This window comes from Salmo trutta, chromosome 22 (assembly GCF_901001165.1).
Source record: "Salmo trutta chromosome 22, fSalTru1.1, whole genome shotgun sequence".
NCBI classification, from domain to species: domain Eukaryota; kingdom Metazoa; phylum Chordata; class Actinopteri; order Salmoniformes; family Salmonidae; genus Salmo; species Salmo trutta.
In genome coordinates, this window is record NC_042978.1 from 33,389,059 (window position 1) to 33,406,865 (window position 17,807).

General features: G+C 45.1%; 1 protein-coding gene across 2 annotated transcripts in view; it reads left to right on the forward strand.

Moving 5' to 3' along the window:
* The window catches only part of LOC115158610 (neurturin-like), a 31,040-nt gene extending 13,863 nt beyond the window's left edge, over positions 1–17,177 (forward strand). For both annotated transcript variants that reach the window (XM_029707771.1, XM_029707772.1), the window contains exons 2-4: positions 10,481–10,542; positions 12,662–12,869; positions 16,540–17,177. In XM_029707771.1, coding sequence (XP_029563631.1) covers positions 10,481–10,542; positions 12,662–12,869; positions 16,540–16,967 — 698 coding nt within the window. In that variant the 3' untranslated portion in view covers positions 16,968–17,177. The remainder of the gene's footprint in view (positions 1–10,480; positions 10,543–12,661; positions 12,870–16,539) is intronic.
* The last annotated feature ends 630 nt before the right edge of the window (positions 17,178–17,807 follow it).

Sequence of the window (17,807 nt, forward strand, 5' to 3'; positions counted from 1 at the left end):
TGATGAATACTGGAGGATGTATCATAGAGCCCCCTGCCTGATAGCCTGGTCCCAGATCTGTTTGTGCTGTTTAGCCATGACCTTCATGTTTGGCATGACAATCACCATAGTAGTTGGAAAGACAGCAGAAACAGATCTGGGATCCAGGTTAGCAGTCTAGTGACGCAGCATCACATTCCCCAGAGTTGTTCTCAGCATACTTTACATTGTCTCTCTATCTAAGCTGTAAACACAAAGACATATTTTGTCAGAGAAACAATACAAGTTACATACGGGATCGTTCCTTCAGTAGGGTGATGGATTTTTGCACTTGATTAAATAATGTTATGTCCTTCATTCATTTATTTGTTTCCTTATAATTTCGACACTTTTGGAGATCCAAGGGTTCCCTGTTCTGGTTCCAACATCCTCAGAAAGGGTTAGTGTCTGTCTGTCTAAACAGATCTGAGGTAGACTATACCAAGTGACAGAGTGATGGGCTAAGGATGTGTAAGCAGTAGCAGCTGGAAGTGGAACAATTGAATCCATGTGGAATCGAATCCATGATAAGCTTCTCACGTACAGGTGTGGACGTTTGTTTGTGTGTGTGTGTGTGTGTGTGTGTGTTGCATGCCTCCCTGCACGCTGGTAATCATTGACTGCAAGATTTCACTGTGTCATGGTTTAGTTTGCCTCCCTCCTTTCTCCTGCTCTATTGTGATGGTCCCCTTTCTCCTGCTCTATTGTGATGGTCTCCTTTCTCCTGCTCTATTGTGATGGTCCCCTTTCTCCTGCTCTATTGTGATGGTCCCCTTTCTCCTGCTCTATTGTGATGGTCCCCTTTCTCCTGCTCTATTGTGATGGTCCCCTTTCTCCTGCTCTATTGTGATGGTCCCCTTTCTCCTGCTCTATTGTGATGGTCTCCTTTCTCCTGCTCTATTGTGATGGTCCCCTTTCTCCTGCTCTATTGTGATGGTCCCCTTTCTCCTGCGCTATTGTGATGGTCCCCTTTCTCCTGCTCTATTGTGATGGTCTCCTTTCTCCTGCTCTATTGTGATGGTCTCCTTTCTCCTGCTCTATTGTGATGGTCTCCTTTCTCCTGCTCTATTGTGATGGTCCCCTTTCTCCTGCTCTATTGTGATGGTCCCCTTTCTCCTGCTCTATTGTGATGGTCCCCTTTCTCCTGCTCTATTGTGATGGTCTCCTTTCTCCTGCTCTATTGTGATGGTCCCCTTTCTCCTGCTCTATTGTGAGGGTCCTCTTTCTCCTGCTCTATTGTGATGGTCTCCTTTCTCCTGCTCTATTGTGATGGTCCCCTTTCTCCTGCTCTATTGTGATGGTCTCCTTTCTCCTGCTCTATTGTGATGGTCCCCTTTCTCCTGCTCTATTGTGATGTTCTCCCTTCTTTCTCCTGCTCTATTGTGATGGTCCCCTTTCTCCTGCTCTATTGTGATGTTCTCCCTTCTTTCTCCTGCTCTATTGTGATAGTCTCCCTTCTTTCTCCTGCTCTATTGTGATAGTCTCCCTCCTTTCTCCTGCTCTATTGTGATAGTCTCCCTCCTTTCTCCTGCTCTATTGTGATAGTCTCCCTCCTTTCTCCTGCTCTATTGTGATGGTCTCCCTTCTTTCTCCTGCTCTATTGTGATGGTCTCCCTCCTTTCTCCTGCTCTATTGTGATGGTCTCCCTCCTTTCTCCTGCTCTATTGTGATGGTCTCCCTCCTTTCTCCTGCTCTATTGTGATGGTCTCCCTCCTTTCTCCTGCTCTATTGTGATGGTCTCCCTCCTTTCTCCTGCTCTATTGTGATGGTCTCCCTCCTTTCTCTGCTCTATTGTGATGGTCTCCCTCCTTTCTCTTGCTCTATTGTGATGGTCCCCTTTCTCCTGCTCTATTGTGATGTTCTCCCTCCTTTCCCCTGCTCTATTGTGATGGTCTCCCTCCTTTCTCCTGCTCTATTGTGATGTTCTCCCTCCTTTCTCCTGCTCTATTGTGATGGTCTCCCTCCTTTCTCCTGCTCTATTGTGATGGTCCCCTTTCTCCTGCTCTATTGTGATGTTCTCCCTCCTTTCCCCTGCTCTATTGTGATGGTCTCCCTCCTTTCTCCTGCTCTATTGTGATGGTCTCCCTCCTTTCCCCTGCTCTATTGTGATGGTCTCCCTCCTTTCCCCTGCTCTATTGTGATGGTCTCCCTCCTTTCCCCTGCTCTATTGTGATGGTCTCCCTCCTTTCCCCTGCTCTATTGTGATGGTCCCCTTTCTCCTGCTCTATTGTGATGGTCCCCTTTCTCCTGCTCTATTGTGATGGTCCCCTTTCTCCTGCTCTATTGTGATGGTCTCCTTTCTCCTGCTCTATTGTGATGGTCTCCTTTCTCCTGCTCTATTGTGATGGTCCCCTTTCTCCTGCTCTATTGTGATGGTCTCCTTTCTCCTGCTCTATTGTGATGGTCTCCTTTCCCCTGCTCTATTGTGATGGTCTCCTTTCTCCTGCTCTATTGTGATGGTCCCCTTTCTCCTGCTCTATTGTGATGGTCTCCTTTCTCCTGCTCTATTGTGATGGTCCCCTTTCTCCTGCTCTATTGTGATGTTCTCCCTTCTTTCTCCTGCTCTATTGTGATGGTCCCCTTTCTCCTGCTCTATTGTGATGTTCTCCCTTCTTTCTCCTGCTCTATTGTGATAGTCTCCCTTCTTTCTCCTGCTCTATTGTGATAGTCTCCCTCCTTTCTCCTGCTCTATTGTGATAGTCTCCCTCCTTTCTCCTGCTCTATTGTGATAGTCTCCCTCCTTCTCCTGCTCTATTGTGATGGTTCTCCCTTCTTTCTCCTGCTCTATTGTGATGGTCTCCCTCCTTTCTCCTGCTCTATTGTGATGGTCTCCCTCCTTTCTCCTGCTCTATTGTGATGGTCTCCCTCCTTTCTCCTGCTCTATTGTGATGGTCTCCCTCCTTTCTCCTGCTCTATTGTGATGGTCTCCCTCCTTTCTCCTGCTCTATTGTGATGGTCTCCCTCCTTTCTCTTGCTCTATTGTGATGGTCCCCTTTCTCCTGCTCTATTGTGATGTTCTCCCTCCTTTCCCCTGCTCTATTGTGATGGTCTCCCTCCTTTCTCCTGCTCTATTGTGATGTTCTCCCTCCTTTCTCCTGCTCTATTGTGATGGTCTCCCTCCTTTCTCCTGCTCTATTGTGATGGTCCCCTTTCTCCTGCTCTATTGTGATGTTCTCCCTCCTTTCCCCTGCTCTATTGTGATGGTCTCCCTCCTTTCTCCTGCTCTATTGTGATGGTCTCCCTCCTTTCCCCTGCTCTATTGTGATGGTCTCCCTCCTTTCCCCTGCTCTATTGTGATGGTCTCCCTCCTTTCCCCTGCTCTATTGTGATGGTCTCCCTCCTTTCCCCTGCTCTATTGTGATGGTCCCCTTTCTCCTGCTCTATTGTGATGGTCCCCTTTCTCCTGCTCTATTGTGATGGTCCCCTTTCTCCTGCTCTATTGTGATGGTCTCCTTTCTCCTGCTCTATTGTGATGGTCTCCTTTCTCCTGCTCTATTGTGATGGTCCCCTTTCTCCTGCTCTATTGTGATGGTCTCCTTTCTCCTGCTCTATTGTGATGGTCTCCTTTCCCCTGCTCTATTGTGATGGTCTCCTTTCTCCTGCTCTATTGTGATGGTCCCCTTTCTCCTGCTCTATTGTGATGGTCCCCTTTCTCCTGCTCTATTGTGATGGTCCCCTTTCTCCTGCTCTATTGCGAGGGTCTCCCTCCTTCCTCCTGCTCTATTGTGATGGTCTCCCTCCTTTCTCCTGCTCTATTGTGATGGTCTCCCTCCTTTCTCCTGCTCTATTGTGATGGTCTCCCTCCTTTCTCCTGCTCTATTGTGATGAATCTGAGAGTGTGAAGGGTTGTTGGGTCACAGTGCAGCATTCCAACTTTTTCTTGACCTCCAGACGCCCGGCCACAGCTCAGCCTGATGGAGCTGGGACTGCGTCCCAAATTGCACCTTATTCCCATTATAGTGCACAACTTTTGACCATAGACCATGCTAGTTGTAGTGCACTACTGGTCAAAAGCAGTGCGCTTTGTAGGGAAAAGGGTGCCATTTGGGACACAGCCTAGGTCTGGGATGGTCTGGCTTGGTCTGACTTGCTCACTGTGCCCATATGTGGTTGAGGAGCTCTCTCTGCTCTCATCAAAGCTTGTGTAAATTCTCTATTGGTGTGGAATGCTACGAGCCTGACCTGACATCTGCACTGTTTGTGGGCAAAGACAATTCAAGTATTCTAATTTAAAAATATACATATTTTTTAATTTCACCTTTATTTAACCAGGTAGGCAATTTACAATTGCGACCTGGCCAAGATAAAGCAAAGCAGTTCGACAACATACAACAACACAGAGTTACACATGGAGTAAAACAAACATACAGTCAATAATACAGTAGAAAAATAAGTCTATATACAATGTGAGCAAATGAGGTGAGATAAGGGAGGTAAAGTCAAAAAGGCCATGGTGCCAAAGTAAATACAATATAGCAAGTAAAACACTGGAATGGTAGATTTGTAGTAGAAGAAAGTGCAAAGTAGAAATAATGGGTTGCAAAGGAGCAAAATAAATAAATAAATACATTAAGGGAAGAAGTAGTTGTTGTTTGGGCTAAATTATAGATGGGCTATGTACAGGTGCAGGGGATCTGTGAGCTGCTCTGACAGCTGGTGCTTAAAGCTAGTGAGGGAGATAAGTGTTTCCAGTTTCTGAGATTTTTGTAGTTTGTTCCAGTCATTGGCAGCAGAGAACTGGAAGGAGAGACGGCCAAAGGAGGAATTGGCTTTGGGGGTGACCAGAGAGATATACCTGCTGGAGCGCGTGCTACAGATGGGTGCTGCTATGGTGACCAGTGAGTAGAGATAAGGGGGGAATTTACCTAGCAGGGTCTTGTAGATGACCTGGAGCCAGTGGGTTTGGCGACGAGTATGAAGCGAGGGCCAGCCAACGAGAGCGTACAGGTTGCAGTGGTGGGTAGTATATGGGGCTTTGGTGACAAAACGGATGGCACTGTGATAACAAACTGGATGCAGTCTGAGTAGGGTATTTGAGGCTATTTTGTAAATGACATCGCCGAAGTCGAGGATCGGTAGGATGGTCAGTTTTACGAGGGTATGTTTGGCAGCATGAGTGAAGGATGCTTGGCAGCATGAGCTCATGGCTCATGCATCACCTCAGATATGGACTCGCATACAGGCAACACACACACACACACACACACACACACACACACACACACACACACAGTTCCATCATGATGAGTCCATCAGTTTCAACTAAATATTCCCCACTTGACTGTAACCTACAGTTACTATGCTCCCTTTATGGGCCAGAGTGTTACAGACCAACACTTAACCACCATGATTAAGTATGCACAGGGTTACGATGATCTAAAAGCCTGGCTTCCTCTTCCAGCCAGGCTAAATAGTCACTATACCATTTTAACTCTATTACAAAACCCTCGACTGCATCCCAAATGCTATAGCGTTCTGGTCAAAAGTAGTGCACTATATAGGGAATAAGGTGCTATTTGGGACACATACCTTCTCTTGTTTGTCCTAGTCATGTAGCTTGTGGTTGTAATAGTAGTATCCCAGTTTACTGGGCATAATAGACTATTGATTAGCTGATTCCCTGGGTAAGGGTTGTGGCGGCCGGGCTGGCGAGGCTAACTGGTGTTGTGTAATGGGAGCCTGGTCTTCTCCTAACCTACCACGTCATGCCTGTCATCCAACCTGCAATCAGGAAGCACTGTCAAGGCTTTGTCTGCCAGGGAAGGCCAGTCAGGGATATTTTTAGAAACCTACAGTCATAACAGGGATTTTAAAATACTGAGATAAAGCAGATAGACTTTATTGTTGACTTATTTGGTTATTTATACTGTCATCGGGGAAGGAAGGTGCTCCTTTAGATTCTTTATGGCTGTTACCTTTGTATCTGGCTTGCTAGGAAATTTAAGTCACACTTATGTGTTTAGTGTGAACCTTGTGGCTGTCTTCATGGTCCAAGTACTGTCTGCAATGTAATGTAAAGTACTTTATTCTGTAATCTGATTATAGGACATAAATGGGATTGAAATTCAAGTCAGACTCACCAGTTGTTTTATTGATAAAACACATGGATGATTAAATCAAGGACCCTTTTAAGCAATTAAATGGTAAAGCAAATATTCCTATTTTACAAGGTCTGTTTTATTGAGATTGAGTCCTATCCAGGACCTCATTGTTTTGAGCAGGCTAGGCTGTATGCAGGAACGACTGTCTTCTCAAAACTAGCTCCAGCAGTATCTTGTTCTGAACAGTGAAAGCTGGAAAATGAACAAGAACTTTCTTCCAGACAATACAGGCAAGAATTGAGAGAGGAGACACTGGACTAGAATGCAAGATCCATGCTCACTAACCCAACCCTCAGCCACAACAGCATATATTTTCTGTCCTGATTAAGCCCAGTGAGGCGCATCATGTACTCTTGCCTGGTCAAGCTGAGATAGGAAGACGCCCAGCGATACAAACTAGCTGTGAGCGACAGCTCCAGCTCCTCTCCTTGGCAGACTGTCACAAACGTGTTGAGGTTGACAGCAGACCTCTTTCTCACCTCTCCACTTGACATCTCCTCTCTGTTTCTGGCTATGAACCTTGGCCCTGCAGCACTGGACAAGGCACTCCTATTGAGGGAAACAAAAATTCCATTAACTCACCACTCTTCTCTTCCACACCAATATTTTCTGTCCTTGATTGCATCCCAAGTCCCTATGTAGTGCACTACTTTTGACCAGGGCCCATACCATGCACTATATAGATAGGTCTACAGGAGTGGTGTGAATTAGGGGTTGGAAAAAAATTCACATCTGTATCCTATTTTTCCCAAACTTTCAGCACACGTCTTCCAACGTATGTCAGGTAGACATATCTAATACTCACACACTTCGTTTGTTTTGCATATTTGAAATATTTACCTGAATTCCTTACCATCACACTACACATGGGGCGGCAGGTAGCCTAGTGGTTAGAGCGTTGGGCCAGTAACCGAAAGGTTGCTAGATCGAGTCCCTGAGCTGACAAGGTACAAATCTGTCGTTCTGCCCCTGAACAAGGCAGTTAACCTTATGTTCCTAGGCTGTCATTGTAAATAAGAATTTGTTCTTAACTGACTTGCCTAGTTAAATAAAGGTTAAATAAGAAACTACTGAACATAGTATAAAGTTGCAGTAAAGGGAAAACCATGCATAGTAGTGATCATTCTGAGTAGCCTATTACAGATACATTTTATTTGCATACCAAATTAACAAAAGAGTAAAAACATTATTTATTACCTGATTTTCAAAACCTTTAAGTTAATTTGGAGAAGTATAATCTCTATTGTTCTCTGTGACATGTTCAATGTTGATTGTATAAATCTGAAACCTGTTGATTGAATTACTTATGCATCTAATTAATTACGTTAGATGTTTCAATTATCACTTTACCTATCTTTGTTTTGGTAAAATAACAGGTGTATCAAATGTTATTGGTCACATACACATGGTTAGCAGACGTTATTGCGAGTGGAGCGAAATGCTTGTGCTTCTAGTTCTGACAGTACATCAATATCTAACATGTAATCTAACAATTCCACAACAACTACCTAATACACACACATCTAAGTAAAGGAATGGAATATATATATATAAATATATGGATGAGAAATGACAGCGCGGCATGGTCAAGACGCAATATATGGTATAAAATACAGTATATACATATGAGGTGAGTGATTCAATATATTATTATTAAAGTGGCATTATTAAAGTGACTAGAGATCCATTTATTAAAGTGGCCAATGATTTCAAATCTGTATGTAGGCAGGAGCCTCTCTGTGTTAGTGATGGCTGTTAAACAGTCTGATGGCCTTGAGATAGAAGCTGTTTTTCAGTCTCTTGGTCCCAGCTTTGATGCACCTGTATTGACCTCGCCTTCTGGATGGTAGCGGGGTGAACAGGCAGTGGCTTGGGTGGTTGTTGTCTTTGATGATCGTTTTGGCCTTCCTGTGACATTGGGTGCTGTAGGTGTCCTGGAGGGCAGGTAGTTTGCCCCTGATGATGCGTTGTGTAGACCGCACTACCCTCTGGAGAGCCTTGGGTGGAGCAGTTGCCGTACCAGGCGGTGATACAGCCCGACAGGATGCTCTCAATTGTGCATCTGTAAAAGTTTGAGGGTTTTAGGCGACAAGACAAATTTCTTCAGCCTCCTGAGGTTGAAGAAGCGCTGTTGCGCCTTCTTCACCATGCTGTCTGTGTGGGTGAACCATTTCAGATTGTCCGTGATGTGTACGCTGAGGAACTTAACTTTCCGCCTTCTCCCCTGCTGTCCCGTCGATGTGGATGGGGGGTGCTCCCTCTGCTGTTTCCTGAAGTCCACGATCATCTCCTTTGTTTTGTTGACGTTGAGTGAGAGGTTGTTTTCCTGACACCACACTCTGAGTGCCCTCACCTCCTCCCTGTAGGCTGTTTCATCATTGTTGGTAATCAAGCCCCACTACTGTTGCGTCGTTTAGTTGGATGCGTGCATGGCCTTGCAGTCATGGGTGAACAGGGAGTACAGGAGGGGGCTGAGCATTTATCCTTGAGGACCAGCGAAGTGGAGGTGTTGTTTCCTACCTTCACTACCTAGGGGCGGCCCATCAGGAAGTCCAGGACCCAATTGCACAGGGCGGGGTTGAGACCCAGGGCCTGAAGCTTAATGATGAGCTTGAAGGGTACTATGGTGTTGAATGCTGAGCTATAGTCAATTAACAGCATTCTTAAATAAGTATTCCTATTGTCCAGGTGGGATAGAGCAGTGTGATGGCGATTGCATCGTCTGTGGACCTATTGGAGCGGTTAGCAAATTGAAGTGGGTCTAGGGTGACAAGTAAGGTGGAGGTGATATGATCCTTGACTAGTCTCTCAAAATACTTCATGATGACAGAAGGGAGTGCTACAGGGCGATAGTCATTTAGTTCAGTTACCTTTGCTTTCTTGGATACAGGAACAATGGTGGCCGTCTTGAAGCATATGGGGACAGCAGGATAGGGAGCAACTGAATATGTCCGTAAACACTCCAGCCAGCTGGTCTGTGCATGCTCTGAGGACGAGGCTAGGGATGTCGTCTGGGCCGGCAGCCTTACGAAGGATAACACGTTTAAATGTCTTAATCACGTCGGCCACGGAGAACGAGAGCCCAGACCTTGGTAGCGGGCTGCGTCGGTGGCACTGTATTATCCCCAAAACGGTCAAAGAAGGTGCTAAGTTTGTCTGAAAGCAAGACGTCGGTGTCCGTGACGTGGCTGGTTTTCCTATTGTAGTCCCTGATTGTCTGTAGACCCTGCCACATACATCTTGTGTCTGAGCCGTTGAATTGCGACTCTACTTTGTCTCTATACTGACATTTGGCTTGTTTGATTGCCTTGCGGAGGGAGTTTTATTTTATTTTTTTATTTTACCGTTATTTTACCAGGTAAGTTGACTGAGAACACATTCTCATTTACAGCAACGACCTGGGGAATAGTTACAGGGGAGAGGAGGGGGATGAATGAGCCAATTGTAAGCTGAGTAACTACACTGTTTGTATTTGGCCATATTCCTAGTCACCTTTCCATGGTTAAATGCTGCTGTTTGCGCTTTCAGTTTTGCGTGAATGCCACCGTCTATCCACGGTTTCTGGTTAGGGTAGGTTTTAATAGTCACAGTAGGTACAACATTTCCAATACACTTCCTTATAAACTCACTCACCGAATCAGAATATACGTCGATATTATTCTCTGAGGCTACCCGGAACATATCCCAGTCTGCGTGATCAAAACAATCTTGAAGCGTGGATTCAGACCAGCGTTGAATAGGACTAAGACTAATAGTTTAACAGTCCTTAGCACGGGTACATCCTACACATTTCAGTGTCAATTATGGAGATAAACAGAGGACTCTAGATGTAAATAGCTCATTTTGGTATAGACATTGTCATCAAGGGCTTCCCCCATTTAAAAGTAGTCAACTGGGTGGTGATTCCTATGGGTTGGGGTGTGATCAGTCAATGATCTGAGAGCATTGTCTTCTTCAAATTTGGTTGCCTTTAGTTTGTAAATCAAAGACTAACATAATATCCATGGCCAAGACTAAGATTTATACCAGGACATTGGTCCCAAGATCCAGACCCATTGAGCTGAGACCATGACAAGTTAAAGACCAAATTTATGAGGTCATGAATGATCTCAAGACCATGTGTTCCTTTCTTCAATAGTGTCACATCCTGGCTCTTAGATGGTGACAAGCAAGGGAGTCCACGCGTTGGCAGTTAAGGAGTAACATAAAATATTTATTAAATAACTGACAAAGTATAAAACTACAAAGGAAAGCTAACCTGTGAAGTGTGAAAGTAGGCATGTGAGGGGGGGTAATGGAAATGCATTATCCAAAAAACATAATGTAGTGATTGTTCAACAGACAATATTTTATTTTTACAGATGGAAAAATGTGGAAGAGGCAGGAAATGTCAACTGCCAAATATCACCTGAGGAACTGGAAGGTGAGTGTACCATTATAACAACAACAAACAAACAACAGCAACACATCACCTTAAAATCTCAACAGCCATTAACATGTCTAAAACCTTGTCAATGAAATAATGAAAAGCGGGCAGAGGGTTTGCTTGCTTCCTGGCAGCCTGTTTTATTGTCAAAGACTCCAGCTACCCTAGTCACTGTTCTCTCTGTTACCGCACGGCAAGCGGTACCGGAGCACCAAGTCTAGGTCCAAGAGGCTTCTAAACAGCTTCTACCCCCAATCCATAAGACTCCTGAACAGCTAATCAAATGACCCAGACTATTACCCCCCCCCCCCCCCCCCCCCCCCCCCCCCCCCACACTGCTGCTACTCTTTGTTATTATCTATACATAGTCACTTTAATAACTCTACATACTGTACTACCTCGACACTGGTGCCCACACACATTGACTCTGTACCGGTACCCCCTGTATATAGCCCCGCTATTGTTATTTATTGCTGCTCTTTAATTATTTGTTATTCTTATCTCTTACTTTTTTATTTTTGTATTTTCTTAAAACGGCATTGTTGGTTAAGGGCTTATAAGTAAGCATTTCACTGTTGTATTCGGCGAATGTGACAAATCAAATTTGATTTGATTTAACCGTAGCGTAGTCTGTAGTGGTATATGTTTCAGCCTTGCCAGTTTCCACTACACAGCCAATCTGATCTGAGCCTTTGGTCTGGCCTGACAGACATACAGCTGCTGCCTCCAGAGAAACTCATTTTATAAGTGCCTTTGAAACATTATCCTCGCTGGGCCCTGGAGGGGTGTCGGCTGTCAATTAAGTAATTAAAGAGGTAGGTGTTGGCCACAGCCGGCCCGCAGGCCTGTCAGTGGACTGTCCAGCAGACCTGGGTTCAAATACTATTTTAAATATTTTTCAGCTGTTGATTAGCCTACCTGGAGTGCAAAGTGGGCAGGGTTTTCACTTTTAGGACTTTACAATTGGTTCCATTGCAACAGGTAAGCTCAATCAAGTACAGCTAAAGTATTCAAAATGATTTCAAATAGTATTTGAATCCAGGGCTGTTCCAGTGGGCCCTAGGCCTGGTTAGTGAGGCCTGACCTCTCCATGTCAGACTAGGGGGCTGGCGGCTATGTGCTAGAGGCTGGGGGCTGATGGTGATGGGACAGTAAGGATAGGCATCCGGATCACCTTACCTACAACAGCTTGGAGTCCCACAACCTCACAGGGATTATGTAACATACAACGACCAAATCAAATGCAAATGGACAACAGGCAGGGCATGCCTTGACAGGGCAGGGGCCACCACCCACCACAGAGATGTATTCTGTAACCAATTCAATAAACGGTCTTCATTCCCAAGAGGCAGTTATTGCTGTGCATACAAGGAGTCAAGTAAACAACAAAATGATGACAGGAGAGTTGTGTTCGGTAACCAGCGAAGCAGCTTTGTTGTGGTTGTTGCCTGCTGTCATAGAGATTAACATGCCTTCTGTGACTTGCAAGCCAGATAAAGCAATATACAATGTATCTCTTTCTCAAAAATGTTAGACTGAGTGTTGGCCTTGCTGTTAGTTGTTTTGCTTATGGTGACATTACATTATCACCAGCTGTGGTTGGTATGGCTCACAGGTTTTATATTTTGCAGCCACTGTTTTGTCTCTGTTATGTTTACAGTATGATTCTGTGTTTATGTTTGTATGTTTACTTATGCTATATTTAATTTGTCTGCTCTTTGTTGATTATTTTACAATGTTTATTTATTCAACATTATGTATGTGTCATTTCTATATTTGTCTGCCTTTGAACTTCAATCAGTCAGTTTGTTGAATATTTTGAAATGGCTCTAGTAACTGCAGTAAGTTCTGTAGTGCCTTGTAACCTTGTCTGTCCTATATATGATGCTTTGGGTGAATGTGTTGTAATGGGAGTAGTAATTCTAATGATGCAGTATATACTGTATCCCTGGTCCTCTTAATGCTGTGGATGAATGTGTTGTAATGGGAGTAGTAATTCTAATGATGCAGTATATACTGTATCCCTGGTCCTTTTAATGCTGTGGATGAATGTGTTGTAATGGGTGTAGTAATTCTAATGTTGTAGTGATATGTACTCTCTCCCTCCCCTTCCCAGATGATGCTGTGGGTGGTGGCCTCTCTGCTGACCCTGATAGAGGGGGTGTTCTCTGAGGAGGACCCAAAGGAGGCCCACACTGAGCAGCTCCGAGCCCAGGAGAGGACCACCACCGCTGGGACCTGGCTCCCAGACCACTACCCAGAGGTCCACGAGCTGGAAGAGAAGAGGGGAGGCCATGGCCAGGCCTCCTGGCCTAGTCTTTTCGGTTAGTACTTCCTCGGCACACTCCACGACCTCAGACAGGGGTCAAATACTGGATGCTGTCACACAAACCACATCACATAAAAAGGCAATGGGCCCTGGTCAAAATACGTGCACTACAGTAGGGAATAGGGTGTTATTTGGGATGCAACCAAAGTATCTGGAGCAGAGGACCCCCCAGTGCACCATGGGAAAGCATGTAACATTACTGTATATCAAGGTCTCTAATTGCTGCGTGGGAGCCATCTAACAGTACATACCCAGCCCTGCATGTTCATCTCTGTCCGCTGAGTTTTTATTAGATGGAGAAGCACATTCTTTCTCCTATTCTACATCCTTCAGTGTACTGTAACCATAATCAAATCCGTTTTAGAGCTGTCAAGCTGTCTCTCTGAGAACAACAATTAATACATCTGAAGCTGATGCCTTGAATGGTAATGGCCATAAAACAAGAGAATGTCTGTGTCCCATATGGCACCCTATTCCCTGTATAGTGCAATACTTATAACCAGAGCCCTGTAGGACTCCCTATGGGCCCTGGTAAAAAGTAGTGCACTACATAGGGGATAGGGTGCCATTTGGGAGGCAGTCCATCACTCCCTTATGGCTACTAGAACTTCTGGTAGTTTTCAATGCAGCAGGTTGCTGTATATGTTATGACCTGGGGCTGGGTGGATGGATCTCCACTGACCTCTGAGTTACCAATCATAGGGCTATCGCAGCTAACCCTGAGGCTACGGCTGAGGACACAAACGCTTACAGCAAATTCCACTACGACCTCTGCAGAGACATCAAACAGGCAAAAGGACAATATCAGAACAAGGTGGAATCCTATTATACCAGCTCCGATGATTGGCGCATGTGGCAGGGGCTACAGTACATTACGGACTACAAAGGAAGCCCTAGCTGTGATCTGCAAAATGATGCTTTTCTATCAGACGAACTCAATGCTTTTTATGCACACCTCGACAAAAACAACACAGAGCCCTGCGTGAGGGCCCCCTCTAATCCGGAGGACTGGGTGATCTCTCTCGCCAAGGCTGACGTAAGGTTTTTAAGCGGGTCAACACTCGTAAGGCCACAGGGCCAGACAGTATTCCAAGATGTGTCCTTGAGGCATGTGCAGACCAGCTAGCAGGCATCTTCACTGACATTTTCAACCATCTCCTTGTCCCGGTCTGTAACAATCACATGCTTCAAGCTGACTACTATTATTCCTGTTCCCAAAAACTCTAAGGTCTCCTGTCACAATGACTACCGCCCTGTAGCACTCACATCTCTAATAATGAAGTGCTTTGAAAGGCTCGTCATGGCACACATCAATGCCATCATCCCAGACACCTTGAACCCACTCCAATTTGCACACCACCCCAACGAATCCACAGACTACGCAATCTTAATTCCACTCCACTGGATCCTGGACTTCCTGACAGGCCGACCCCAGGTGGTAAGAGTAGGCAGCAACATCTCCGCCACGCTGACCATCAACACGGGGGTCTCTCAGGGGTGTGTGCTTAGTCCCCTCTTGTACTCCTTGTTCACCCATGACTGCGTGGCCACACAACTCCAACTCCATCATTAAGTTTGCTGATGACACGACAGTGGTCGGCCTGATCACCGACGGTGATGAGACTTGGAAGTGTGGTGCTAGGACAACAACCTCTCCCTCAACTTCAGCAAGACCAAGAGTGTGCAAAGCTGTCATCAAGGCAAAGGGTGGCTACTTTGAAGAACCTGAAATATAATTTTTTATTATTTTATTTGTTTTAAACTTTTTTGGTACTACATGATTCCATATGTGTTATTTCATAGTTTTGATGTCTTCACTATTATTCTATAATGTAGAAAATAGTAAAAAATAAAGAAAACCCTGGAATGTGTAGGTGTGTGCAAACTTTTGACTGGTACTGTAAGCATTTCAATGTACTTGTGCATGTGACAATAAAACTTTAACTTTGTCAAGAACACACAGGTGTCAGAGGGCAAGATAGTTTCAAGATATTGTATATGAGTACATATCTTTGGTTTATATTGTTCGTGCTTCTTTATTGACTCTTTGTATACACATCCCCCCCCCCACACACACAAAGAAAACGTACGAAATCACTTGTGAAGCCGATTTTTAGAGAGTCTTTGAAGCAACACTGTGTCGGAAGTGGTTCCCTAAAGCTTGTGGAATATTTCTATAATTGTATGAAATGATTTAAAACCCTTGTGGCATGTTTTAACATGGCTAGATGTGGAAGGAGTTGACTACCAGCTCCCTTGTTCTTGTTTTGCCGGAGGAAAATTTTTATTCAAATTCAATTTTTTCATTTTCGTAAACAACACTACATGATCTGACTTGTGTTATTGTAATTCTCCATGCATCAGCTCATACACTGAAAGAAAACATTCTCCCCAGAAAACCCATTACCCAAGACATATGAGCACATTAAGGAGTAGACCTACAAAACTTCAATAGTGCAGTGCATAACCATTCTCGGGTCAGAAGAATGTTGAAACAGCTCTAATGCCTGTGCTATGTTACGACTATGAAGTAAAAACCTTCAATGTGTTCATGCATCATACATACTGATGGGCTTCAGTAAGTTTATGGAAGGTAAATCTCCCTTTGAAATAACTAATAACTCACACAGAGCAACATTACTTGTCCTGTTGGAGACGAGCCAGCCGCTCCTACTCTCCCTCCTCCGGTGGTAATCACCCTACATTGTTACAGTACACTTTGCACCATTCAGCTGATAACAGGAGGAATTCCAGTCCCGGTTTCAACACCAGCCCTATCTGCTTTTAATTTAACCACACATGCTCTGTTCTAGCTCCCCCACTAGACTGCATGTGCACACATGTACACACACACATGTTATGTTCTTCTATCCTGGAGAGGACCTAAAATGTATTTCCATTCAAATACATATTTTTTCCTAACCTTAACCAGTAACCCTAACCTAAACCTAACTCCTAACCCTAACCACTAACCCCTTACCCTTACCTTAACCCTAATTGTAACCCCAACCCTAAACCTAACCCCTAAGCTTAAAATAGCCTTTGTCCTCATGGGGATGTGTGAAATGTCCCCATGTGGGAAAATGTTCCTTGTTTTATTATCCTTGTGGGGACTTTTGGGGATTTTTGGTCCCCACAAGGATAGAAGAACCAACACACACACACACACACACACCTCAAACTGCAGCGCACACACAGACACACACAACAGGCTGCAGCAGTACCTACCCTACACTGTACTCAGTGGCCCTCACCCAGCGAGACTGTGAGAAGTTCACCTTACTTGCTAAAGGCCATAGCAGACATCTGGGATATCTCTGAAATCTGTATATAATTTAAGATTATGGTTGCTTTATCCAGGCACCATTTTTTTGGAACTACTTGCGGAGTTCACAGGTTTAGAGATATTACTTGCTTTCGGTATTATGTCACTCACCTACAACTACGCCAAAATCCAAAGGGCTAATTTCATACTCTCTCATTGACTTATATTTCCTTACGTTCTCACGCAAGAAACACATTGTACCTATAAATGTTGTGGGAAAGGTTAGTAATTCAAACAAACACATAATGTGCTATATAGAGAGTTCATTGCCTCACCATTTCATTCACCTAGTCTCTCTGTGTGTCTCATAATGTGTCTCCTTGTGTCCTGTCTCCTGTAGAGAACCCAGGTCTGGAGGACGACGGAGAGGGCTATCCAAGCAGGTGGCAACGCTCACCCCCAGACCCTGACCCAGAACCCGAACCCTCCCGTAGAGGCTCTCGCAAGAAAAGCAAAAAGCCCAAGAACAGCAGCCGGGACTGTCGCATGGAGAAGAAGGAGATGCGTGTCAGAGACCTGGGCCTGGGCTTCGACTCGGATGAGATCATCCTGTTTAAGTACTGTGTGGGGACGTGCTCGAGCTCCCGTAAGAACTACGACCTGGCCCTTAAGGCCCTGATGGAGAACGAGAGTATCCCCAGCAGGAAGGTGAGCGCCCACCCCTGCTGCCGGCCCACGCGCTACGAGACTGTCTCCTTCATGGATGCCCAGACTATATGGCAGACCATCAAGTGGCTGTCAGCGGCTAACTGTAGCTGTGTGGGGTGACGGGCGGGGAGTAAGAGGAAGTCTACCTGCAGAACACACATGCATAAAGAAGCACCAGGGTGAAGAGAGGAAGTGGCTAAGATGCCTTGACTGTGGGCGTGTTGGGCATAAATGGTGGATCAGACCCTGGATCGAAGCCTTGGCCCAATGGCTGGGTTTCAGCCTGACGTGGATCCACTTTGGATTAACCAGTCTTCTCGGGTAGGGAAAGAATGGATGCAAGATAGAGATACAGCCTATCAAATCTCTATGTTTAACAGAGGAGTTACATCCTCAGTCAGAGCCCAGGAGTCACGGCTCTGGAGACTGGTGAGGAATGGAGTTCCTGGGCAGGGACTGTGGTGGTTAGGACTGGGGTGGTTAGGACTGGGGTGGTTAGGACTGGGGTGGTTAGGACTGGGGTGGTTAGGACTGGGGTGGTTAGGACTGGTTGTCTCCCTCCCTGTGCTGACAGCAAGATGCCCCATAAGAGGGTGGACTTCACTTGGTGTCTGCCCTAATGTGCCTTTTGTTATGTCAAAAAGAGGAGATGGTGAAGCAAAAGCCTTGGACCATTGGACCTTAATTAACTCTGAACCAGAAGAGGAGCATTTTGGGTTACATGGCAACTGACCGTAAAGAGGGCAACCAGTTTGAAGAACAAATACTTGTGAAGAAATATTAAGAAGTTAAGTGTTTTGGTTTCGAAGGCTCTCCAGTAAGACCAAAATAACTATGACATGTAATGCATTTTTATGTTTCCTTCAATGGCAGCTCATCCACATAGGGATTGGTCATAGCAAGGTAGCTTTGAGCCAACCGTAGTACTGTACATCTCCCATCTCCAAGTGTTTCATCATG